Source organism: Antrostomus carolinensis, unplaced genomic scaffold (genome assembly GCF_000700745.2).
Source record: "Antrostomus carolinensis isolate BGI_N321 unplaced genomic scaffold, ASM70074v2 scaffold18040, whole genome shotgun sequence".
NCBI lineage: Eukaryota > Metazoa > Chordata > Aves > Caprimulgiformes > Caprimulgidae > Antrostomus > Antrostomus carolinensis.
The window spans coordinates 12,327-36,657 of NW_010289441.1; the positions used below are offsets into that span (position 1 = coordinate 12,327).

General features: G+C 41.3%; 1 protein-coding gene across 1 annotated transcript in view; it reads right to left on the bottom strand.

Moving 5' to 3' along the window:
• Positions 1-24,331, bottom strand: part of ADGRB1 (adhesion G protein-coupled receptor B1) — a gene marked incomplete at its 5' end in the record, with an annotated part of 39,740 nt that overhangs the window by 5,092 nt on the left and 10,317 nt on the right. The window contains 6 exons of the mRNA XM_029085610.1: positions 7,525-7,629; positions 9,132-9,167; positions 10,717-11,396; positions 15,592-15,646; positions 18,372-18,467; positions 20,034-20,205. Of these exons, the coding sequence (XP_028941443.1) occupies positions 7,525-7,629; positions 9,132-9,167; positions 10,717-11,396; positions 15,592-15,646; positions 18,372-18,467; positions 20,034-20,205 (1,144 nt within the window). The remainder of the gene's footprint in view (positions 1-7,524; positions 7,630-9,131; positions 9,168-10,716; positions 11,397-15,591; positions 15,647-18,371; positions 18,468-20,033; positions 20,206-24,331) is intronic.

The window sequence follows — 24,331 nt, forward strand, 5'->3', positions numbered from 1 at the left end:
TCCTGCCCAGAGAAGTTGTGGCTGCTCCTCCCTGGAAGTGTTGAAGGCCAGGTTGGATGAGGCTTTGAGCAACCTGGTCTAGTGGAAGGTTGTGCTGTGGTGCTGATGGCAGGGGGGTTGGAACTGGATGGTCTTTAAAGTCCCTTCCAACCCAAACCATTCTATGATTCTATGATTCTATGATTCTATGATTCTATGATTCTATGACCTGTGCTGGACTCACGGCGGCTATGGGAAGGTGATGGTGGTGGAGTAAGGCATCTCCCTACCATGGACTTTTCTACACGTTGGCTTTGTGCTGCCTTCGAGGGTCCAGGCTGGCTTCATCCCAGGTACCTGTGGCTATGGGAAGGTGATGGTGGTGGAGCAAGGCACCTCCCTACCATGGGCTTTTCTGCATGTAGGCTTTGTGCTGCCTTCAAGGGTCCAGGCTGGCTTCATCCCAGGTACCTGTATCCTGGTGCAAGTCTTTTGCTTATGAGTGGCCTCAGTGTATCGCATAACATAGCAATGATTTTTCAGCGCAAGAAAGATATGGATCTGCTGGAGCAGGTCCAGAGGAGGCCGATCCTGGTGCAACCCTTTTGCTTATGAGTGGCCTCAGTGTATTGCATAACACAGCAATGATTTTTCGGTGAAAGAAAGACATGGACCTGCCGGAGCAGGTCCAGAGGAGGCCACAAAAATCATTAGAGGGATGTAACCCCTGTGCTATAAAGAAAGGCTGAGAGAGTTGGGGTTGTTGAGGCTGAAGAAGAGAAGGCTCTGGGGAGACCTCATTGTGGCCTTTCAGTACTTAAAGGGGGCTTATAAAAAAGATGAAGACAGACGTTTTAACAGTTGTGATGGGACAAGGAGTAATGGTTTTAGACTAAAAGAAGGGAGATTTAGACTAGACATAAGGAAGAAATTTTTTTTACAGTGAGGGTGGTGAAACCCTGGCCCAGGTTGCCCATAGAGGTGGTAGAAGTCCCATCTCTGGGAACATTCAAGGTCAGGTTGGATGGGGCTCTGAGCAACCTGCTCTAGTTGAAGATGTTCCTGCTCCCTGCAGGGGGGTTGGACTAGATGTCCTTGAAAGGTCCCTTCCAACCCAAACTATTCTATGATGATGCTATAGAATACTGACTGGTCACTCTAAGACACAGGCTTCATTTCACACTTTAGTAAAAAATGATGAAAAGAGCAACAATTAAGCTGCATCTCCTTGTGTTTGTTCTTTGGGGCTTTTTGTTGTTGTTGTTGGGTTTTGGTTTTTGTTTGGTTGGGGTTTTGTTTGGTTGGTTAGTTTTTAAATATCCAATGTTTATTGTTACGCTGAATAACCTGAAGAGTAATTCAGTGCTTTCTACAGAGCACTCACCTAGAACCAGTTACCCCCATACTGTTTTCATTGCCTCTAGTGTCAACTTGAAGGATATTTCATGACCCAAATGGTCTCTCCCTATGACATTGATGACTCTGGGACCAGAATGAAGTTATTCAGAATGTATAGCAGGGAATCTGAAAGATAAATGTAGCTCACACTGTCTAATCCATCTTTGGATCGATGTCGATGAAAAGTGATTAGAAAATGGGAAAGCTGTCTTGGTTTTTTTACAGAATGATAAATTTTCCTTTCCTTGTTTGAAACAAGTAGTTACAGTTCCTTCATTTTATCCTACTGAACTACAAAGATGATAGGTTGGTTTTTGGTTGGTTTGTTTTGTTTTTTTGGGTTTTTTTTAATGTAGGAGAAAGGCCAAATAAAATGAAGTGGCTGACTTCGTTCAGAATTTCTTTTTTAAAAAAAAAAAGAAGAAATAACTTTTGGTTTTAACTTGCATTGATGGAAATCATCTAGGAAATTTGAAATAACCAGCATTTACTGGGTTATGGAAATATGCCTTCTGCTCCTGTATTCTCTGAAGTTCAGATGGTCTAATCTACTATGAGCCAAAGACTAGTAGGCCATGCACAGCTGAAGGTGAACAGACACTGAATCAATGAGGTCTTTCATAGACCCTCAGGGGCTCTTTTCATTGACTCATAAACAGTCCCTTGCCTGAGGTTGCAGAGAAAGCTTGTGGCCCCACCAGCACGAGGAACAGGCTATTCTTGCCATTAATCCGTCTAGTTAATATATCATCCTTTTTTGGACAAAGCTTATTGTCTACTGAAGAGTCTACTCTACTGGTAGACATGGAAGACTGGGTGTTCCACAAAATGCTGAAATCATTCAAGGCTCCCCAATGCCTCACAGAGTCACCAAGGGACTCCAGAAGGGGACCAAGAGTACCCAAAGCATGATTCTTTATAGAGTCCTTTTTTAACCAGTCTAACCAACCAGGAACTTCAATCTGTTAGTGGCCACTGCATGGTTTTGGAGTAGCTGATAGCTGGACAGCTTCAAAGGTCATGGCAGGAAATGACTGTTGGTACAGAGGATAGGAGGGATAAGATTTTTCTCTGAGCAATACAGAGTAATTGATGCCAGATACTTGGGACATGAGGTATCAGATGATCTACAGAAGGAGGTGAACCTCTGATTGATGGTGTGTTTGGACACCTGGTAGCTGACAGATGGTTTATGGCTGAATGAATTAAGGCTTGTCATCATTTTCATAACAGAATTTATAGCAGTAATTATTATACTTTATGTAGCATTCCTCCCTGTAAAAGTTATCCTAATTGGTCTTTTAAAACGTGCCAGTTACTAAAGCCTTTAAGAAGTGCAGAGATGATTGAACACATGGCACAGAGAAGACTTCCCACCCGTAAGTGAAGCTTCCCTTGCAGAGGGACACATAGCTGACAGAAAGAGGAGCACATCCTCCTAATTTTCAAATTCCTCAGTGAGGGATGAGCCTGTTTGATACAACCACCACCAGTTGAGCTCCTCTACCCTCAGCCTCAGCACATGCAAAGAGGTTCCCAGGGACATGAGCCAAATTTTCCCACCTGGAAGCAGGGCTGCTGGCTCCTCCAGCTGGCTAGTGAAAGGACAGGTAGTCAGGAAGCAAGGGCATGCCAGGGAAACACATAGCCCTGACTAGGAATGAGCTGCAATGGTGATCAATATTCTGTTTTTTCTCACTACTCTGTTAGATACTAAAGTAAATGCTGCTGGAATGGGTATATCCTCCATGTGTCCAAAGAGGAAAGCTAAGAAAAATCTCAATGTGAGAAGAGAAAATGGGTAATCAAGACAGAAACACTCTCTAGAAGGAAATTTTAAAAATTCATAGAAAGGCAGAAAAAACTTTGTATTTTTTTTCCACTGGGTTTTGGAGTAAGTGCTTTTTTAGGACCAACAGAGAGATGGGACTGGATTTGGGAAGTGAGTTACAGACTGAGTCCAGTTCCTGAATGTGAGGTCCAGGACAGAGCTCCAGCCAAAGCAAAAACCATTTGAATTGCAGAGAGCTGAACAAAGCAAGTAGCTAATAAGCAAGAATGAGCAAATCAGATAAATTGGTAGAGCTCTGTTCAGCACAGCTTTCGCTGACCTCGGCACAAGTAAAGAGCTGCTGTTTAAAATGAATGCAAAGCCAGATGCTGGCAAGAAGAGACGAATATGTATGTGATTCAAACTTCTCTAATGGAGCTGGATCAAAGGACTCCTGCAGAGGAGGAAGGCAGGAGTGTCACTTTCATTGCTTTCAAAGCTGGTGCTAAGTGTAGAAGAAACAAAGCCTTTGCTTCCTTTAAAGCTTGCAAAGCCTCCACTTTCATGCTCTGCTGTTGCAGAGCATATGAACCTCTCCTGATGTCCAGCCCAAGCACTGGAATTTCTTTACCAGTTAACTCACAGGGAGGAGCAGTGTTGGAGATGTTTTACCCTGACAATACAGGTCTGCACAAGAGAAATATTTCCCATGTAGTACAAAGTAGCTTGAAAATAGCCACTCCCCTGCTTTAATGTGAAGAGCTCTCAGCTGGAAGAATGTAGACCTTGGGAAGTGTGTGTATTTAGGAGGAAGAACAGAAAAAAAATTGCATGTTGGAGCCTTTAGTCTGCCAGGCAAAGGGCAAATTTTTAAATAGAGAAACAAACTTGCAGTAAGGTTTCCAACAATGAGAATTTTTTTTTTTTTTTTTTTTTTTTGGAGCAATTGGGTAGGCAAAGAACAAGTCAAAGTGATGGGAGTGATTAGAAAGGAAGAACTCTGCTGTCTGAGTCAGTACTAACCTAATCATAGAATCATAGAATTTTGTGAGTTGGAAGGACCCACAAGGATCATTGAGTCCAACTCCTGTCCCTGCACAGGACAGTCCCAAGATTCAGACCATGTCCCTGAGGGCCTTGGCCAAATGCTGCTGGAATCTTGTCAGGCTTGGTGCCATGAGCACCTCCCTGGGGAACCTGTTCCAGTGCTGCACCACCCTCTGCCTCAAGAACCTTTTCCTCATGGTCAACCTCAACCTCCCCTGGCACATCTTCTTGCCATTTCCCCATGTCCTATCATTGGTCACCAGAGAGAAGAGATCAGCGCCTGCCCCTTCTCTTCCTCTTGCGAGGAGATAGATATGTTTCAATATACATCTCTTTGTGCAGCAAAATGTGCCTTAAAGCTGCTATGAAGAGATATCTACAATCCAGTGGAAGCCCCTCACTGCTTACTGTAACCTTAAAAATGATAAATGTTGGTAAATTTTAGACGCCAAGAGAGTTTTTTATTTTAATCACTCAGGATGCATGGTGTGGATGGAAATATTTTAGTCATGGTTTAGGGGAATTGTCAGTGTTAGATTAATGAGTGGACTTGATGCTCTTATTGGTCATTTCCAGTCTAGGCAATTTTGCGATTATGTTTCCAGATCTTCCAGTAACTACACGGGGACAGTGTGCAAAGGGCAGTCTTCTTTATCTTTCAAGTGTACACTGTGCTAATACTTATCCAAAGTTTAAATGTGTCAAGATACTTAGGAGGAATATATATGCTGGTACAAACCTTAAGGTCTTTGTTGAAGACCCCTTAAAAATCACGCTTTACCACTGGAGAAATTCTCAACAGTAAACACATCTGATGGTTGAATTTTCAACCCCTCTTCCTAAAGAGACAGATCTGTTTCTTCCTCCCATTCTTCTGTTGGTGCTTCCTTCAGATCTGACAATGTAGTAGTTCATCTGAGAGGTACTATGTGTGACAGAGTAACCAGTTTTGACCAGTACGCTGAGGTACAGAGAGGACTAACATTTACATCAAAACCAAAACCCAAACCAATCTAGGAATTCCCAAAGGAGGTCTGTCCTATGCAGACATTTAGTTCAAGTCTCAGCAGCACCTTTCTGACCTTGGAGTTGAAGGAAGAGAGAGGAAGTGCAAGAAGATTAGGAAAAGCATCATATCTTCAAAAAGACTAAGGACAATGCAGCATGCTACAAGGAGAGGCTGGAAACTGCCAGGACTGGAGAGAGACTTGGGTAGTTTGACTTTGTGGTTGCTAATCTAAAAGGGAAATCAAAGATACATCAATGCAGGCAGATGGACTAGTCTCAGTAAACATCCCTTCTGCTCTATGATGCTTGGTGTGAAAGGGTTCAAGGGTATCCCGGGTTCCTTATGACCTTGTTCATGCCCACAAGGCAAGGAGTTTCCTATACTGGTAAAGGAATGTGTTTGGATTCATGCGTTATGGAAGGGTTTGGGACAGGTCTATGATGCTCTTCAACGTAATACAAAAGCCAGACTTACGCTAACGTTAGTTTTATCACTTCCACCAGAAGAAATACTCCATCGTTTTATAACCTAAACATACATAAAAGAGAAAAAATTTCTTTTGTTGTTACTTTAATCCCTGGTATCTGCATTTTGCCTTCTCAGGGCAAGTTGAAAATAGGGTATGATTTCCAGTGGGGTCCTCAGCAGCAAATGGTAGAAAAAAGGGTGAAAAAAATCTATTTATTTTTCTTTGTACTGCTTTGGATGTTTTTAAACCAATACCCACTACTGACTTGCCAATACTGATCTTCACAAGCTTCCCCTCTCGGGTTAGATCCAAGGGAAAATCACAACTTGAAAAAGATTCAGTCAATATGCAAAGGCCACCTTCATAGCTTCTTTCCAGCAGTTCAAAGCTCCTTGATGCTGACACTGGCATCTTTAATTCTACATAGATGCATCTCTGAAATGCTCAGAACATCTCAATCTATAAAATGCTCCTGCAAACATATCATAGATTAGCTTTGACATGGTATTTAAGTATTTTTTTTATTTTATAGCTGTGTCATAGCTAAATAATAGAAAAAAAGCTGAGAGATGACGTTCAGTGAAATGCATCGGGACTCTGGGCTGACACAGGCTTCTTTGATCTGAACCTGCCTGCTAGATTCACTACCCCTCTCATTCTGTAACACTGGCCAGCCCATAATGACACCTTGCCACACACAATAAAAGTGGGATTTTCTGGGCCCACGTCTCTGGAGTTCAGCACAGCAATGCTATGAGATCTGAATGCAGACCAAAGACTCTGTAGTGCTCTGATTCTACAAAGAATCAAACTAAACCTCTTGTTCAATCATCCTCTGAGCTCTAATGGAGTCCCCATCAAAACAAGCCCCATTAGTGCCACCTTGGCCATGTTGCAGGTGACTATGCATCCTGGATCTGACTTTTCTTGCAAATGACCAAGAACTTTATAAATAGCTCATCTTGGCCCCTTCCTGAGTGCAGGTACAACCCAAATTTCATTTCTTACCACCAACCTGGCTCTTACCACTTGTTTTTCCCTTCTGCTGGAGCAGAGATACTTCCTTGCAACCTTTCAGCTTTTGCCCAGCAGGTCTAATGGGCTGAGACATGGGGGAGGTGCCATCATCCTGTCTCTCCTTATTTATGTTATCCACATCACTTACAGGCTCCTGATATCTGTTTCTAGTACCAAATTTCTGTCCTGCCCAAAGGCTGTGAGGTCTTTCCCTCAGCCTGCCACCCTCAAAGTCTCTTCTTTCCCTGGAAGTTTGCTCCTGCTAAGGAAAGCTGTGTATATGGTGACCAGTTGCCACAAATACCCTTATGCTATATTTAATTAGCATGCAGTCCCCAAGAAGTGCTGTCACCAACACAGCTTAAATCCCATCTCTGCTGCCTTGGCCTCCAACTCAGTTCATGCAGGTGGGGTAGATGACTCCTGCTGTCCCCACCTCCTGCCCTTTCCACCTAGATTTCCTCAAAGCTGTTCTGCTTTCAGTCCCTAGCTGTGTGTGGATGTATGGGGCACTCAGAGATGACCTGAAAAGGAATGCAAAGAATAGACACAGACACAGGGAGCAAACACAAAGAAGAAAACACAGACTCTATTCACCATGAACAGACATGAGGACAGACATTCTCCTTCTGGGCTGCTGACCATTCTGTAGATAAGCTAGTGGTACCTTTGTGACCATCCGTGTCCTTTGTGGTGCACATGTGCTTGTTGCAACATGCACAGACAGAAAATCAAGTATTCAGTGAGAGCTCCTACACTTTCCTGCTTCTTCCTGTGCTTTTGCTGGCACTAGGGGGCTTTAGGAGATGATGGTTCTGGAAGTGTCTGACTAACCTTGCTGTCCGTTGTTGGAGATTCCTTCTCCTTCTCTGCGTGCTGGAGTTTTCTGTTCAGGTCTTGGAACATGTCTTGGTGACGTTTTCTTGTGTGCATGATTTTCTGAAGCAAACACAAGGGCCACAGGTCAGCAAACCCTCTTCAGCTGTACAGAAAGAACACATCTTCCCCCCAGAGTTTCATACATTATTAAAACCTAGCTCTGTCTCCCTGCAGGTGCAATCTGGCATGCCTAAACTACCTTCAAAGTTCACTGAAGACCTAGTGTAGCATTGCTTTTATTTCCAGGATTAAATGGTGGGAGAAAGTAGAAAAGACTAATTTTTGACCTTATAGTTACCATAAACCTGGAACTGACAACTGTTCACGCTGCAGAATTGGTACTTGACAGGCCATATTCTATTAGCTAGACCTAGGAAGCTTTGCTGACCTTCTTTAACTGATACCTGAACTCATGCCCACTCTGTTCTCAGTGTGTCTCCTTTGCAAATGTGTTCAGAGCTTCCTCAAACATGATGAATTAGAGTAAGAAGTTCCATCAGAAAATGATTCTATAAATATCTATGATTCTATGAAAATATTCCACAATTTCCTTTTCTTCGTATTTTGGCCCTTCTGCATTTCACTTCTACTGCCCAGAAGGAGAAGCAGGACCAATTTATATAAGGACTTCCCTTTGCATGTAAGAAATGTTGAATATGGCTTTCTTGAGCTCTGCCAAGTGCTATATAATTGGAGAAGGTGGCTCAAATAGTTTGGGACCAACTTGAAGGATCAGCTTGGATGTACCCACTGTGTCTCTGTTTCAGACCAAACTCACAACCTGGAGCTCTGAAATCATTCTAGCATTAAGGCAACTCCTCATGGGCCCTTAATATGACTTTCTTTTGGAATAAGTTAGCAGCTTTGAAGGGAAAAAGGGTATCTCTGACAGGAAGGATGCCATGATTGGACTCAGGATAACTGCACTGGCTCTCAGTAGCCTCACAGACCTTGTGTGGAGGGCTGGGTCTTTCAAAGGTTTCCACTCTGTGCCTCAGGTGTGAGGACAGACATTTCTTTATGTACAGTACAGACTTTTCCCATCTAGGCTGATTCTATGAGGTTCACTAATAGGTGTGAAAGACCAGAGCTGATGATTGGTTGTGACAATGGGGACATATTAGCTTCCTTTCTGATAAGCAACAGCTCTTGTGCTCAAAAGGCAAGGTATGTCAGACCACCAACCAAATCTATGTGTGCTTCCCAAACAGGAACATGGTGCAGTCACCTGATGCTACATCAGCTCTCCATAAATATTTTGCTCACAGGAGGGAAGTTACAGGTCTTGGGCAAGCTGACAGATCTTGATTTACAAATTTTTACACAGAAGCTACTGGTCCATAAATTAAGTATGCACCAATATAAATTACTAATTTGTTTAGCTGCACAGGGTAAGCCTTGCTAGACATCCAGTATAACTCTTTTAACCCACCGTTTTTAAAAGCTTGAAGAAGTTCTTTGGCAAAAGCAGCACTCCTGCAAAGGTGCCAGAAAGAAAAGAAAGCAGCATTTCTTTTTTCTTTTATCTCTAGAAAAACACATTGAGAAAGGGATGTACTCACCTCAAAATCTAGCTCTGCGTATCGGGATTTCCGCCTCTGTATATTCAAAAGAAAAAAAGATGGCTGAAGGTTAGTAAGGGGTTGATGCTTATGAGTGGACACAAACTCAACCACACAGGTTAAAAACCAGGCAGAGTCCTTTTCCTTCTTCCTACACCTTTAAAATGTTTCTCTTGCTCTTCATGATGGAAAGTGCCAGCCATTTAGAGGGATCTCTACCAAAAAACACTAAGCTTTGAGGAGGGCTGAGCATGGGCTGAGCATAGGAGTTTGGCCAATTCAAGCTCTGTTCTAGTTATGAGCTTGCAGGTCATTCATACAATGGGAAGCAGAGAAGGAGCAGTAGATCAGTCAACTGATCTACTGGGGCTTTTGAGCACCAGTCAGCTAAGACTGAAGATTGGACAGCAATGGCCGAGACCTGCTCACTGACAATAGGCAAGAAAAGTGTGGCCAGCAGGTCGAGGGACGTGATTCTGCCCCTCTACTCCGCTCTCATAAGGCCCCACCTGGAATACTGCGTCCAGTTCTGGAGCCCCCAACACAAGAAAGACATGGACCAGTTAGAACGAGTCCAGAGGAGGCCACAAGGATGATCCAAAGGCTGGAGCACCTCTCCTAAGAGGACAGGATGAGAGAGTTGGGGCTGTTCAACCTGGAGAAGAGAAGGCTCCGGGGAGATATTACAGCACCTCCCAGTACCTGAAGGGGACCTACAAGAAAGCTGGGGAAGGACTTTTCATGAGGGCAGTTAATGACAGAACAAGGGGAAATGGGTTTAAGCTGAAAGAGGGGAGGATTAGATTAGATATTAGGAAGAAGTTCTTCACTGTGAGGGTGGTCAGATACTGGAACAGGTTGCCCAAGGAAGTTGTAGATGCCCCCTCCTGGAAGTGTTGAAGGCCAGGTTGGATGAGGCTTTGAGCAACCTGGTCTAGTGGAAGGTGTCCCTGCTGATGGCAGGGGGGTTGGAACTGGGTGATCTTTAAGGTCCCTTCCAACCCAAACCATTTTATGATTCTATGATTCTATGAAAAGGGCCAGGTGCCCTAGGACACACATCAGCCTAAGATCTAAGGTCTAGGGAGAACTGTTAATGTTACGTGATGAGTTATCACAGGTCAGAAGGAGAGGGCTGCACTTGTACAAAACCTCTGACATCCCTCTGATGTTAAGAGCATTGTGTGGAACGCCTTAGGGACATTTTACACTTGCAGTCACTAGGGTTTTCTCATCTGTATCATGACTGAAGTCACCAAAATGGGAAACAGAGGCACAGGATTGAAGGAGAAAAGGTAATGCAAGCCATGTCCTCTGCATTAAAATGAACAGCCTTTGACAAAACTAACATTTTTATTGGACTTGGCATTGCCTGTAGGGCTAAGGACAGTTCATCCAGCAATGGAATATATCTGTGGAATTCATGAGAGATTTTGACAGTGATCTCTCATGATAATATAACACTGGCATTGCATGGTGGGCTGCATTTCACCTAAGGTGCTTCTCTTGAAACAGTTAATATGGTCAGCATTGAGGGCACGGTATCATTCTGGGCTGAGAACAACACAGTAATTCACATGCTTACCTCCAAGGAGCTCATGGAGAGGGTGGAGACGGTCTCACTCTTGGACACCACACCTGAGTTCCCTGAGTCACCTGTGTCACATAGGCTGTTGGGAATCTGTGACTCGTTAGGGATATTTTGTGGAGCCAGTTGCTGCTGTTGTTGTATCATGGGGGAACCTTGAACTTCACTGCATGTCATGGTTACAGGCTCCCGTGGAGGACTCTTGACAACAAAGCCTGGGTCAGTAGCCATACTGAGGTGGATGAGTCGTGTCTGGGGCATCTGGTCAATATTGATGCTGTATTTGCTCTCGTCTTTGGGCGGTTTGGCCCGTAAGGTAGACGTGTTGGTAGGCAGAATGACATAGCTGGTGTCCAGTGTTTGCTCTTGTGCTCGGGAAAGTTCTGAGTCCAACTTCTTGAAGATGTCCCCATCACAGATGTAGATGGACTTAGGTGGCTGGTTCTTGTCCTTCTTCAAAGTGAGACTGTGATTGCTGAAGTCATTCAGGTTGATGGCTCCCAGGTAGTGTGGTGAGCCCTGAAGATGCATCTTGGAGACATTGGCTGGAAGACTGTTAAAGTTTGATGATCCCTTCTGGTGATTGAGTTTCAGTTTCTCTTCATCTGGTAGTGATGGACGCTTCAGTGTTCCTGTTATGGTTGAGGTCCTACAGGTGGTGATGTCTTTATTCAGCACTAGGGAGACAGAGAAATATCCTTAGCACCTCATGTAGGTTTTTGTTACCACATCAATACACCTACCACAGTCACACCATGCTAGTATGTTTCCTTGGACCTCTCAGAAAAGGTTTAAGGTGGCAGAACAGTGTTTTATACTGTTGCTTGGTTGAGTTTGTTTTGTTTTGTTTTTGTTTAATCCAGGATGCCAAAGCTGGCTAAAGCTAAAGCTAGGGAGGAAAAAAACTTTCTTATTTTGAGACACTTGTCTGTGATGTGAATTTTCCAACACAATCATGACCAAAACTCTCAACTTGTCATATTGATAACAATATCTTGAAAAGTAAATACATGTATATATATTTAATACATGTAGTATATGTATATATGTGAAATATATACATTACCAGCCTATGGAGAAGTAGAATCCTACAGGCTTGCTTTCATATCAGAAATTCTTTTGATTCAGAAAACAGCTGAAATGCAGCATTATCAATTATTTCAAATGTAAATATATATATTTTTAACCTCACTGAACTGCTTCAGGTTGTTCTATTCCCTCGAACAGTTTCAGTGTCAATAATTTGGTATTTTAAAACACACTACATTTTGTTATGAATTTCTAACTGCTCTCCAAAAAGCTTATGTTCTAGTAATCATGGCAAGCCTTTGTGAGCACTAATTATTTAGTGTTTTTCAATTTCCCTTGAGGAAAGAAAGGAATGCCATGAATATTCTTTAATAGGAAAGGAAAACTTTAAACTGAGAACGATGTGAACATGCCAATTAGGAAGTATATAAAGGACACACAGACACTCATTCCCACACAACACTGTCCACAACAAAACATCTGCTCCTTTTCTAGGCATAACAATCTATTGCTCAGTTGGTTCCAGGCTGTAACAAAGACCTTAGGAAGATAATGATGTCAGCCTTGATGTCTCCAGGGGATGGAAATCACAGACTCTGAGGCAGGGGCAAAGTGGTGTGGGTCTGAAGGTTACTTACCCAGTATTTCAGTGCAGGAAAAGAGAAATAAATGCATATTCCCATTTGACCCATCTCAGAAGCAAAAAAAAAAGGTCCTTTTACCTATTTTTTTTCTAAATGGTCAAGAGACAAGGATCTTTGGGGTAACCTGATACTATTCAGCTGCTCCACCTGGAACAGAGGCAGGACATGACAAAGGCATCCCATGGGACTGAGGACACACTAATTTTTCTACCAAATCGTACTAAGAGTGATGGGTGCTGGAAGAGCAAATCTCTCCTCAAAGACTACAGAGCAGGCAAGGCAGGATGACAAGATATCAAGTAGAATAAAAGAACTTTTGAAAAGCTTTTACAGCTAAACATACTGGGTGTAACTATGGCAGCTGCGGTCATCTTGACATTGCTGGAGGACTCACAAGGATAAATCAGAGCATTACAGCATATTTATGGCATACACTGCGGGAAGATGTTGCTGAAGTCAAACCCTTCACTTGGGAGCATCGGTAAGATTTATTGATTCAGGCTATTCTCCATACTCACATCAGCTGCAGAAAGTAGGTCTGGAGAGGTTTGCACTTGGCAATCTCTAAGCATGGAGCAAAGTGAGGTTTCAACACTGAGCCATGGACCAGTGTTCAATTGGGATTTCAACCCAATCCTACCAGTGAATCTAAGTGAGGAGGTTATGAACGGTATCAGGCATATCTCCAATTCATTATAACAAGAGAGCTGGTGCCTCCAGCAGAAATGATGGCCAGAAACCAATAAACAGACTTCTATTTTTTATTATTCTATAAGTAGACTGCATAGGATGATGCACCATACAGAAATGTCTCTGAAATGGGGACTATTATTAACTACTTAGCTTGACGTAGACTAAGAGTACTTTATCAGAGGAGGAATATCTCTTCAGGGAGACAACAAAAAATTGTATAGCTGTCTGCTGGCAAAAGAATGGAAACCTAAGCTGTTAGCAAGCTGCTGATCCAGGGTCTTTAGCCCTGAAATCATGTGAAAACAACCAGCTCCTTCCTTTCCTCTGGGAAGCTCAATTTGGAAGCAAGAAATTTTGTAGCAGATCTAGAAAGGTTCCTTTCTTGCAGGAGTTCAGGGTCTGCCTTGGTTTCCAGCACAAGGTGGGCTGCTGGCTGTGTAGCTGGTTGTGTATGCCAACATCCAGCCTGGATGTGTTCAACTCAGACCTGGTCTCACATGCATGTTTTTTGCACGTGATTTTTTTGGAACTGAGATCTTCAGTGTCAAAAAGGAAGGAGAAAGACAAATGAGAAGAGAGAGACAACTAGAAATTAGATTAGAGAGTGTGAGACAGAGATGCAGCAAGAAAAAATGAATAGACCCTGAAAAGAGATAAATGGACAGAAAGAGACCATGAAATAAGATATCACAGGGATAAGTGAGATAAATAGACCATGACTGTGATAAGCATAGGGAGAGTGAGCGAGGCAGAGAGAAGGACAGGAAAAGATAAATAAGATATAGATAGATATTAGATAGATAAATGATAGTGACAGTGACAGACAATACACAGAAGCACAGTGACAGAGACAAATGCTGACAGAGGTAGAAATACATAAATAACAGGTACAGCAAAACAGACAGCTGAGGACAGAGATAAATAAGTGATTGCAAGATAGCGAGAAAGAGATGAATTATAGATAAATACATTAGAAGCAGATAAATAAATGATAGATTAGATAAAGAAAAGGATAAATGGAAGGGGCAAGTAGATATGTATATAAAGAGAGAAAGAAGGAGAGAAATAGAAAAAAAGGAAGAGAAAAAGAAAGTAAGAAAGAAGGAAAGAAGGAAGGAAGGAAGGTATGAAGGAAGGAAGGAGGGAAGAAAGGAAGGAAGGAAGGAAGGAAGGAAGGAAGGAAGGAAGGAAGGAAGGAAGGAAGGAAGGAAGGAAGGAAAGGAAGAAAGGAAGAGAGGGAAAGGGAAGGAAGGAAGGAAGGAAGGAAGGAAGGAAGGAAGGAAGGAAGGAAGGAAGGAAGGAAGGAAGGAAGGAAGGAAGGAAGGAAGGAAGGAAGGAAGGAAGGAAGGAAGGAAGGAAGGAAGGAAGGAAGGAAGGAAGGAAGGAAGGAAGGAAGGAGAGAAAGAAGGAGGGAAGGAAGGAAGGAAGGAAGGAAGGAAGGAAGGAAGGAAAGGAAGAAAGAGAAGAAAGGAAGAAGAAAGAAGGAAAGAAAGAAAGAGAAAAAGAAAGAAAGAGAAAAAGAAAGATTATGAGATAAAGGAGAGGAAGAAAGAGAGAAAGAAATTTTTTAAAAAAAAGAAAAAAAAGAAATAGAAACTTTCTCATGATGGTAACTGAACACACATTATGTACTGTCCTTGGCTAGGGGAGATCCTGGTTTGGAAGATATGAATTATATGCAAGTGCCAAGCAAGCTGCTATTTTTCTTGCTTGGGAGAAGGGAGAAGTCTAAGAGGGTAAATTAAAGCCTCAATATCTACAAAGACGAAGAAAAAACAAACAAAACAAAAACAACAAACAAACAAACAAAAAAAACCAACAGACAAATCATCAGGCATACCAGGACCAGGAGAGGATGAAACCTGCAGAGACGAACAGGTGGTAAAGGAGAATCCAGACAGCACAGACACTCCCAGGGGAACCAGAGAAAAGGGAGTTATTGGGGAAAGGGACTATCAACTCATGCAGATCTTCAGGATCAAAATGCATGTGTGTGATTGAACACACACAGAGAGGTTCAGGCAAAGGAGGAGAGACCTAACAGACCTCCATATGTGTGCATGGAGCCAGGTGGAGTGGTGGGAAGGCTCTCCAGATTCCAGACCTTCTTAAAGACACCTCTCCTGAGCACAGAGCTTGAGATTGGTGTGACTGGTGTGAGCCCCTTGGGCAGGGGTTGCTAAAGCAAAGAAGGATCACAGTAGGAAGAGATGGATCCAATCTCTTCTTCCTTGATACTCTTCTCTGCCACCATGTTATATGGGCCACAGGTAAGAAATATCTCGGCAGCAAGGCTTAATCTGAGTTAAAAGGCCAAAAGAGCTATAGGAAAAAAGGGTAAGCAAAGCATACAGGAGAATTATGGGTGCTGCTTTCTTTTGGCCAGGGTTGAGAGTAAAGGCAGTCCACCCAAGTACATGCAAGCTACTAAGACACACACACAGAGAAAGGAAAAAAAAAAATGGCCTAGTTCAATCCCCAAACCAGGTCACTTGTTGATTCTCACCTGTGATGTGCTCACCTGATCTACAAGCCATATCCACGTCCTTCTCAAAATTGGTCTGAAAGACAGAGAACACAGAGGATGTGGTCAAACGGAGGTGGTGGGGGGAAAACAAGCCTTTTGGAAAATGTAAAATCCCACTTTAATTAGTGAGGTAGACATAACCATTGCCAGAAGAGTGGAGAAGAAATGTTTTTCTTGGGCTTTGAAACATGGCAAACAGACTACTTTTTTCCACCTGTGGCTTTGGAACCTCAGACAGTGGTAAAGCTGTAACACTGCTTTTCAGCTGGATTCCTCTGCTCATCCATACACTAATTCTTGGGCTTCCAGATTAAAATATCTCCTTGGAATATGTTTATGCACATTCCTATAAAAACAGGGGATAAGTTCTTGGTCTGATCTGCCTTGGAAATATCACCCCATGCTTAGTGTAAATGGATTCCCCTCCACTCATTAAAAAGATCTGGGGATGCTGCTGAGAACATTCTGTACCCACTGGGCTTTCTTGTGATCTATCACCTAGTCACATGAAGTGGAAACAAGTCTACTTCTGAAACTCTTAGCATGTAAAATCAATGGTCCCTGCAGGCACAAAGGCTGAACAACTTATTCAAGCGGTCTGTATAGCCAAATGAAACTCCTTTCTTCTCCCAGTATGACTTAATCCTTTTTTTAAAGCTTTTAGCAGATAACATTTCAAAGAACTGAATACATTGAGTCACAGTGGGCCATGAGTTTTCATGGAGTAATGGAAAGGCCACAGACTAGCAAAAGGTAAAAGAGTTCATTGATTATTTCTAATATCATTTTAGAAAGAAGACACTTAATATAATTGTATTAATGTGACTAAATGCATTCCAGTTTAATACTAAGAAGAGTGTGGAAAAAAAAATCCTCATCTCCCTGGGACAACCACTTTAATATTAACAGGTTGAGATCTAAAAGTTTTTGAAGAGCTGGTTGAGGAATTATCTCAACCTTCTCGATGTAAATTTCTTAGTAAATTATTTGTGATATCAAATAAACCCAAAAAGAATAGAAGAGAAATAAGACTGAACTAACGTTTAAATGGGCAAGTGGAATGACACAGAAAAATATAATCTCATTTTTATGATGGGACTTCCAGAAAAATGTAACTGAACAGCCTGTAGTAATTCTACTGATAAATAAATAAAAGGTAGTTCTATTTTTAATACCAGTCAACAAGATTTTTGGGAAAACAGTTCTACTCAGCTAAGCTTCTTTTCACTTGTTCGGCAGATTTGGAGATTACTGGAAAAGTTAATGGCAAAAATGACACATTTCAAAGCTTTTGATTTCTTTGGTTATATTACAACTCAGTCACTATTAAATAATATTGTACCCCTCTAAAAATATCAGTGAGGAGTCATCATTTGTGTCTAGATTCCAGAGCTTTTTGTGCTTGAATGTGAAGAAACTGATTCTAAACTCTGCTTCTCAACACATCCATCAACAGTGCATAAGTACATGTAATCTCATTGCTACAAAACTTGTAGCTGACACAAAATTTTGCAAGGTGGTTGATAATAAATGAAAACAGGGAGTTAGACAGAGAGCAAAAAATCTGAAACTTCAGAATATAAGACTGTGGTGGTTTTACTCCTTTAGGATGGTGACATCACTTAGGATGGTGACAACAGAATAACAAATATAGCATCCACATTTTTAAAGGAGTCTGAAGGGCACGTGGAAAAAGGATTATATAAGTAATTTGAAGGTAAATGTCATACCAAGGGAGAATAAAAAAGCTCAATGTGTTAACTTATTGAAAGGATGATGGAAACTGGATATGATTATGATATGTATTATTGAGGGAGCAAAAGTAATAGGTATGCATGGAGCTTTTTAATTACACATAAACAGATATAGCAAAAACCTGTCTGAAAATGAGAATATTATGCATTTAAATTAGAAATGAGGCATCTGTTCTTAACAAACACCTATGAGGTGTGGTAGAATTGTATATCTCTTATTGACTTGACTTTAAAATTATGATGTTTGAAATGAGACCTTGTACCCAAGCATAAGCTACTTAGCTTAGCACAGGAGTGACTGGAAAAAAAGCACCACTGGTTATGATATAGGTCTAATATTAACTAGATGTTCTTGGGACCTGTTCCAATCTTGTGATTGCCCTGATATCCTTACCCCAACTTCAGAAATTAAATGACTTTTATATCATCTACTTCATAACACTGAAGCAGATGCAAGAAAATTCCTCATAACTTATTCTTCTACAGCCTTATCTAGACTGATTGTAAAGGACTTACACAATAGGACTAAGGTTTACAGTGCTTAAACTACAGTCCCAGTGAAGCAACATAAATAAGTGTGCTTTTAAGCATAAGTCCCTTTAAGACAGCATCTTGATAATAATGACCCAACACACTGTGATTACAACAGTATTAAACTACTGTCTCCTAGCTTCAGTTAGCACAAGGCAGCATGACAGGGATGAAAAGGTTTGGAAGATGTGGGAGGTATGTTTTGGTTTTGTATTTTCTAGGACAGGAAGGATCTCAACAAGATGTCTGCAAAACCTGGTGTGTAAGTTTGAGCCCCCTCATATTACAATGAAAATAAACTGGATTTATGTGAAAGACCCTATGCTAAGTGCTACATTTGTTCAAGCGTGGGTTTAAAAGGAAAAAGAATGATGATTGTGACATCTATGATGGACAGAGCCCTTTGTTTATCAGTTATGAGTTAAAAATGCCCATAGGTACCTCAATAATAGACTAGGTGGTAGTTTTTCCTACCATTAGCTGAGCGTGTCCGTTCTGAAATGACCCCCCTGAGTCTCCGTTGCCCTCTTCCTGACGATCTACTACTCGGCACTTCACAGCATCCTGAACCTGCAGGAACAAAGGGATTTACAAAAGTCAGTGTCAGACAGGAATATCAAACCATATTAAAGTCTGCTGAGGGAAAAAAAATAATAAAAAAATCTTTATTAGATCAAAAGAACATGGATCCTACTATAGCAGCGTTCAGGTATTCATTTCAAATGGTTTCAAAAGGGGAGACCTTCTCGTTCTCTACAACTACCTGAAAGGAGGTTGTAAAGAGATGGGAGGTGGTCTCTTCTCCCAGGTAACAAGTGATAGAAAGAGAGGAAATAGCCTCAAGTTGCACCAGGGAAAGTTTAGATTGGATATTAGGAAAAACATATTCACCAAAAAGGTAGTCAAACGTTGGAACAGGCTGCCCAGGGAGGTGGTGGAATCGCCTTCCATGGTGGGATTTAAAAGACAGGTAGATGAGGTGTTTAGGGACATTATTTAGAGGTGGAATTGGTAGTGTCGGGTTTATGGTTGGACTCTGATCTTAAAGGTCTTTTCCAACCACTACAATTCTATGATTCTATGACTTATACGATACATATCTCACATTCTAACAGAGCAACTCAAAGGTTTTACAAGTATCCTGGGTCACTGTGTTGGTCACTTCTGGTTGCTTGATTTATCTAGTCAAGAATAAAAATGTCTTCTCCTTTGTAACTTGCAATATGTTTACAATGGATGCTATTGCATAAATCATTATATTTGTGTCTACAATATCTGATTATGGTCCTGTATTGGCTGTAATATATATCTGATCCAAAACTCACTGAAATCAATCTAAAAATATGTCAGTGACTGCAATGGTAGTTAAATGCAGGCTCATATTCATAATGCAATTAGTTGAAGGAGTCTCAGCCAAGCCAGTGGTGTAATTCTATTGATTTCATTGGCCTGACATAAGAAATTAATCTGTTTTACTTAATTTAAAGGAGCTGTAAGAAGATAAAATGAATATTGAAAAAAAACCCTCCTTCCTGTCTCTGTTATTAATAGTCTATCCACTCAGTAGGATGAAAAGAATAAAAGAAACATAAAAGATTCGTCCTTTTCTTCCCTGATATAATTTACCATTTTAAATCTCCACAGGGAGGCTGGAAAGAATTTACTCAATTTCCTTGCCTGATTATTGCTAGCTTTACTTTCTAGCTCAAATATCTAAGTGCTAATGCCAACATACAATCATTCTGTAAATCTCGTGCAAATTTCTGCTCTTGAAATAAAAACAAACAAACGAACAAACAAACAAAAAACCAAATTGTTTTTCTTAAAATTCAATTTTTAGAGATGGGGGGGTCTAATCAGCCTGGAAATACTAATTTTGGTGTTAAGCAAGCAAAACCTGACATGTTAGTTAATCTAAGACTGTCTTCCAAATTCCACTCTGTAGTACACTCAGCATGACAACCGTTGATTCATCCCTCCTTCCCTCTGACTGATACCGTCATGGTCATTTTTGTGGTCACTGTCTACACAAAGGCAAAAGTTCATAGGATTAGAGAAGCTACCAGGCTGATTGGACATTTTTCAGATGTTTTCTGTGGGAAGTATGTTGATTATATAAAGAGTCATTCATCTCACCTCCCGCCTTAGGATGCAATGGACCATAACAATGACAAAGCCCTCCAACGAGTCAAAGACGGCAAAAAGTATCTGAAAGAGTGCTGACCGCCGATCTGTGATTGCCAGAACTGCAGACATCCAGGTGAGAGCCAAGAGAGGTAGGACCACACAGGAGCTCCAAAGAGATGCCCTGTCAAGGGAGAGAAAAGGAGAATTCAGCTCCACTTCAGCCTCACCTGCTTCCACGTGGGATGCTAATTCAGCCTCCTGATCCCATGGGGCTTCAGAAGACTTCTTCAGCACACGTATACTTGTGCTAGATGTCTTCTGAGTCCCTGTCACAGGGAAGCAGGAAGATGTTTTGCACACTCACGCTGCCAAAACAGGTGACACACATTTCTATGGGAGGGACTACTTTTCAATGGTGCAATCATGCATAAAACTTGAGGTGGGGAGGAAGGATGCAGATACCTCACTCCCTCTTTCACGCCCTTCCCACTCTATGTCACTAGTCCACAACAACGATGGCATTTCCCAAGGAGGGGAGACAAAATACAATCACTGTAGGTTGCCAAAGGGAAGGGGAACAGTTGCAGCAGAGACTGGTTTGTCACGATGGCTGTCAGTACTTGGGTTACAGACACTTGCACTTCCACAGCACATGGAAGACACCAACACTGGGGACATGTGTCACGGTCTCAAGTGACTAAAACGGACAAGCATAGAGCTGATGTGGTGTTTTGCTTTTGCTCCCTTACTTTACAGTTGATGGTCCCTACAACACTACATCAATGAACATCAGAAGAACTGATTCCTAACCCAATTTTTCTGTGAATGGAAATATTCTGCTTTCTTGTGTGATCTCCCCAGCTGAATGCTTTGAAGAAAAAAAAAATACAGTTGCTTCTATATTTATCAATCATTGTAAATAAGTTTATTCTTGAGTGGACATTCTGGGTTAAAATAAGTTAATATTCAAGCCACTTCTTAACTCACAAGACAGAAAACCAGACAAAACAGTTTTCTGTAATGCAAGTACTGCCCCATGAACCTCCACTGAATCTGTGAATGATGGTTCTAGAAATGGGAAAGCAGCTTTGTTCCCATGGACTATTTAGTTATTCAGCTCTCTGACCAAAAAGGTTCTCAAGCAATTTTAACAGCTTACTAGGGAGATTTTAAGCTGTCAGTCATCCTATATATTTGGCAGCACTGGTGCACCAAGAATACCAGGAGAATTTCTCTGTGGGCTTTGATCTAACAAACAAGAGTAGACCTACGCACAGGCTGAATAAGAAGTTGAGCTTCAAGATTTCTCTGTGTAGAAAACCTCAACCTATATACTAACAAACAAATACAGGTAACACAATAAATTACAGGACAGATATCATGACACAGGTTTTACAGTACTTACATGGGACTTGCTTACCATTTTCTGATATATGGTCAAATTTTTAATAATGCTTACTTGCTGGTTATGTAGGTACTGCTCTCACAGATCTCAGTGAGAGCTTTACCTGAACAAAGGTGGAGCTTGGACACAGGTATGGACATCAGGATATAACGCCCTGGCTTCACAGTTAAGAGTTTTTCAAGGACTGTTACATCTGTTCTGCTGTAATGACCACATACTGAAGTGACAGGTTATTTTTATAAGTCATAATGATACTTTGGTTGCAAATACTTCTACAACCTGTCCAGACTCAGATGTGTTTCTTAGTGGTATTATTAAACAATATAATTTACTTAAGGGAGCAGGTAAATGAATTATTATTATTATTTTTTAATTAATAAAAGTATTATGAGACTTCCATGTAAGGTAAGGGCCATGACATAACCTGATACCTTGTAATTTTATACAGGATGACAAACTGAATGTTCTTTAATGTACAATATGAACTATAAATTCAGAGTATTAATTAAAAAATAAAAAAAATAAAAAAACAGCAGTCAGACAGCCTTCAACCAAACAACTCCTAAACAAAAATTTGTATTCTATTTCTCCCTCAGCCCTCTGAAATCTGCCTCTTATACTGAAATCTCTCTTTGCTATCATTTACAGTGGTGTATTAATAAAACTGGCTAAGCAGTAAATGCAACAACAACAACAAAATCAGAGAGGCAAAGCCAAATGAAAATAAAAGGTTTGCTCCATAACTTGCCACTCTAGATGTGTCTTCCATACAAGCATCAGCAAACACAACATGCCCACTGCATGGCTTGGTTGATGAAGTAATTCTAGTAGCAACTTGCAATTGTGATTGCTGGAAACCAGCCAAGTCAATAGAGACAACTCTGCTTCCTAGAATTATCTGGTCTCCCAGAATACTCTGAATACACTCGTACGTGTACGTTACTGCCACCAACGTGCAAGCAAAAAACCTGGCAACCACATCTGACAATGGATCTGACCTGTAAGTATGGGTCTGAACCCGCACAAAAAATTTGGATGGGTTTTCCATTCGTGAAAAGAACTGCAACATCAGCTTGACCATGGATTTGGGGTTGTAAGGGATGCTGCTTGAGGAGGTAAATTATGTTTCTCTTTAGCAAATGGTTAGATTTCAACCCACTGGCTTGAAACCTGCTTAAAAAAATATTCAGGCATTAACAAGGCACTGCTTGAGTAAATTTGATATCCAAAGCACAGATGCAATGATCTATAACTACAGTGGGCTCCCTTCAGATCTCCTGGTGCCTTCACACCAGACTCAGGGAGTCCTTCCCAGCTCTCTGCTCTGTATGTCTCCATATGGGCAAACTATTCAACTTTCTTCTGAGTTGAGACATCCTGATGGATTTCACTATTGCCCCCAACATAAGCAACATTAAATCACCACTTAAATCTCTGTCTTTCCAAACAGATGATGAAAATATCATCTGCCTTTCCGACTCAGATGATGAAAGCAGTATTACATCACAAATTCAGCTGGAGCAAATCAGGATTTTCTCAACTGAGATGTGCTGACTTACACCAGCTAAGTGTATGGCCTTTCTTCTCTCTTTGTGATTCACCTTGCAGATTGCCTTCTCAACAATATTCATCCCTTACAAACGTTATGGAAATGTTTGACACTTAATGTATAACCTTTATTCTCAGGCAGCAGATGGCAACAGGTCACAGGAATGTAATTTACTCTAATTTGACTTTCAGAGCTCTGCTAACTTGTGAAATATTAAAAAAATTTCCACTTTAAAAAAAAAAAAAAAGTCATATCAAGACTGAAATTTCAGAAGAAAACTCAGGGGAAGATAAGTGGGTTTCCTATGACATTGCCCTTAAATCTACTTATTGTGAGCTGAATTCATAGCAGAACTCATACTTCTGTCACCTTTCCATCTATCCCTTTTTTAGAAGGTACTGTGCATCCTTAAAAGGTTCCAGAATTGCTTATAGGATCTAAGAAACTTCACATTATGGTACCATGTGATGTGAAATAGTAATTACTTAATGACTCTTCATTATGGATTATCTATGATCAATACCTCCAGGATTTTTATTGCTTGAGACAAAGGAGTAAGCTGGTAGATCTTCTAATTTGTCCCATACATGAAGCACTCATGATGAGTGACAGCAATATCAAGGGAAGATCATTACACTGCATTGTGGAAGCATGATGCTCGTTTATTGTGTAATGATATGACATGACAATGTTATTCAGTGGTACAGCTGTAGCGTCACGTTGTTCCCCCACACCACACCGCACTACTGCTGCATTGCAGAGAAAGGGTGTTACTTTGGGATATGGCAATGCCACAGCACAGTTCAACTAAATATAATTACAATGACTTGTGGCAATGCGGCCACACAATAACATTGTCCATGGCTTTATCTTGCATGGCAAAGACTTAGCCTTATGAAATCACATAGCAGGCATAGCTCTGGTAACAAGCAGATGATGGTCTCTGGTCCAAAATGTCAAAAACTAGTGGTGGTTTTGTTCTTTAGCTAACTGGCAGCCTTGAGAGTCTTCATCGTTGCAAAAGAAGCAGGATAAACTGATGGCACTTAGAGGATAACAATGGAAAAAACAAAAACAAACAAACAAACAAAAACAACAAAAGTTTTTAGAAACAAAGATCAAGCAATCATAGAATGTTGTGAGTTGGCAGGGACCCACAAGGATCATCGAGTCCAACTCTTGCCCTAGCACAGGACAATCCCAACATTCAGACCATGTCTCTGAGGGTGTTGTCCAAATGTTTCTTGAATACTGTCAGGCTTGGTGCCATGACCACCTCCCTGGGGAGCCTATTCCAGTGCTCCACAACCCTCTGGCTGAAGAACCTACATGATCTACATGAAGATCCTGCAA